The sequence below is a fragment of the Mus pahari genome, chromosome 23 (assembly GCF_900095145.1).
Source record: "Mus pahari chromosome 23, PAHARI_EIJ_v1.1, whole genome shotgun sequence".
Classification (NCBI taxonomy): domain Eukaryota; kingdom Metazoa; phylum Chordata; class Mammalia; order Rodentia; family Muridae; genus Mus; species Mus pahari.
The window spans coordinates 7,173,938-7,176,182 of NC_034612.1; the positions used below are offsets into that span (position 1 = coordinate 7,173,938).

At 61.5% G+C, this 2,245-nt stretch overlaps 1 protein-coding gene across 1 annotated transcript in view; it reads left to right on the forward strand.

Annotated features, from left to right (window-relative positions):
- The first annotated feature begins 870 nt into the window (after positions 1 to 870).
- The window catches only part of Wsb2 (WD repeat and SOCS box containing 2), a 20,573-nt gene continuing 19,198 nt past the window's right edge, over positions 871 to 2,245 (forward strand). Inside the window, exon 1 of the mRNA XM_021186678.2 lies at positions 871 to 997. Within this exon, the coding sequence (XP_021042337.1) occupies positions 985 to 997 (13 nt within the window). The 5' untranslated portion in view covers positions 871 to 984. The remainder of the gene's footprint in view (positions 998 to 2,245) is intronic.

Sequence of the window (2,245 nt, forward strand, 5' to 3'; positions counted from 1 at the left end):
AAAAAAAAAAAGTTCAGGCTGGGAACAGGAAAAGGGACCTGAGCGACCTTGAGTGTGGGTGGTGGGGTGGTGACAGGAGACTACCGGAGATTCCAGAGCCCAGGAGAGAAACTCCAAAGCCAGAAACAACTACAGGAACTAAAGCAACTACTTAAAAAAGAAACAAACAAAAAACCCCCCAAAACCCCTTTTCTCCTACCCTGCATCCCAGTTAAATCCACCCGACACAAACAGGACCAGGACCCGAGGTACCAGCACCTGAGGTCACGCAGAGGGAAATCTCAGGGTGTGGGGGGAGTTAGCCTTGACCTCCCCTCCCCTTCGTCCCTCCCCTTGGCCTTTCCAGCATCCCTCCCGCGGGGGCTGTCCTCAAGGCCAGCATCCCAGCTTCCCCAAGATGCCCCGTTCCCATCCCCCCACCCAGCATCAGCATCCTGACTCCGGGCAGCTTCCCTGAGCCTCGAGCGAGCGACCCCTTAGGTTTCTCCACGTCGCACCCCCAGCCCTTGCCCGCCCCTACCCCCACCTCCACTCGCTCCAATTCTAGGCTTCTACTTTGAACGCTCTCGCAGAACCCCCCCCAACCCCATTCTGCCCGGGGCTCCCCTGCCCCCTTCCCCGTCTGCTCTGCCCAGTGTTCCCCCCCACCTCGGGTCCCCTGAGCCCCGCTTCTCCTCGGCCCGGCGTCCCCCCCGCAGCTCGGCGTCCCGCGCCCGCCGCCCACTCCGCCGCCGCCGCCGCCGCCGCCCCCGCATCCCCTGCGTTTCCCCTGCGCGCTCTCCGCCCCGGCCCCGGCCCCGGCCCCGGCCCCGCCCCCGCCGGCCGCCATGTGACGGGAAGCAGCTGATGGCCTCTGCGGGCGGCGGCGGCATTGGCGGCGGTGGTGGCGGCGGCGGGCGCGGCCGCGGCGGGGCGGGCGCGGAATGAAGGCCCGCGGCCCTGGGGGCTGAGGCGCCCGCCGCCTGGGCCCGGCCGCGCGTCCTCATGGAGGCCGGAGGTGAGTGCGATCGCGGCGGGGCGGCGACCGAGGCGGGGAGCGCAGCTTTGTTTCACTTTCGCCGTCAGCGGCGCCCGCCGGCCTCCTGCCCCCGCGGGGAACGGTCGCCGTCCCCGAGCGAGCCCACGGGACTGGGATGGCGCCAGAGCCCCCGGGGTCGCCTGCGCCATGGCCCGGCTTCTGGCCTCAGCGCCCACCGCGGCTCGGTAGTAGCGGCGGCCGCTGGGTGGGTGCCTGGGAACGGGGTGGGGCCCGGGACGCTGCCCCGGGGTGACACGTAGGACCCGACACCCTAGTGGGTGAGGTCCACAGCTGTCACCACGAAAGCTCAAAAGTGAGAGAGAGAGCACGGGACGAACTCGGCTGGCCGCCGGGAAAAGCGCGGAGATGCTTGGGATGGCTTAGACCTGCAGCCCCTCGGGGCTTCTCCCTGGAGGGCTCTTGTCCCTGCGTCCTGCTCACGGAATAGTAGCGTGGGTTGGGGACGCGTGGAGGGGGGGGCTGTCGCCACACTCCAGGGTCCCCAAATACCGGAGCTTAAAGGCAGATTCCGTAGGGGGATTTTAAGAGTCAAGGCCTAGGGCTCAGGCTTGTTCTCGTGAAGTTGAAGCTTTCACCCAGGTCTGGAGGACTCGGATGCACCCGAGGGTTGGCAGGGCCGGGTGGGTTGTTAGAAAGGCGGGTGTTCCCTGGGGTGGTGTCCCCTTTGCATTTAGGAAATGACATTTCTTTGTTTGCAGGAGCCAGGCTTTCAGGGAGAGGTGTCGCGGCTTCCAGGGTTTCCATTAAAACCTTTCAGTATGTTCCCCATAGAATTCTGTTTAAATGGCCCCTACTGTTTTCTTCTGTGACTCTTTTTTATAGCTTCCGTTCTCATTTCCATTGATACCTCAAAGTTGTATCTCAAAGCAATCTGTGACCAGACTCCCCCCCCCCCCTTTTATTTAAGCTCTGTTCCAGGGCAGAATTTTTCCCTAGTGATTGACGGCTGTGTGGTAGGGGTGCCAGGGGTGCCGAGCTGTTGGGAGCTACCAAGCTACTGTTAAAAAGGCCAGACACTAGGTCAGAGTTTTACCCTCTTTTCAAACTGAATAATGTCTATTGTAAAAGGATTACAATAGAAAACAGTAGAACGGTGGTTATAATTAATTGATTCATTCAACAAATATTTATTATCTGGTATTGTGCCGGGTACCCTCTAGGTCCTTGCTGACCCGGAGTAATATAATAGCAACATGTAATTTAAAC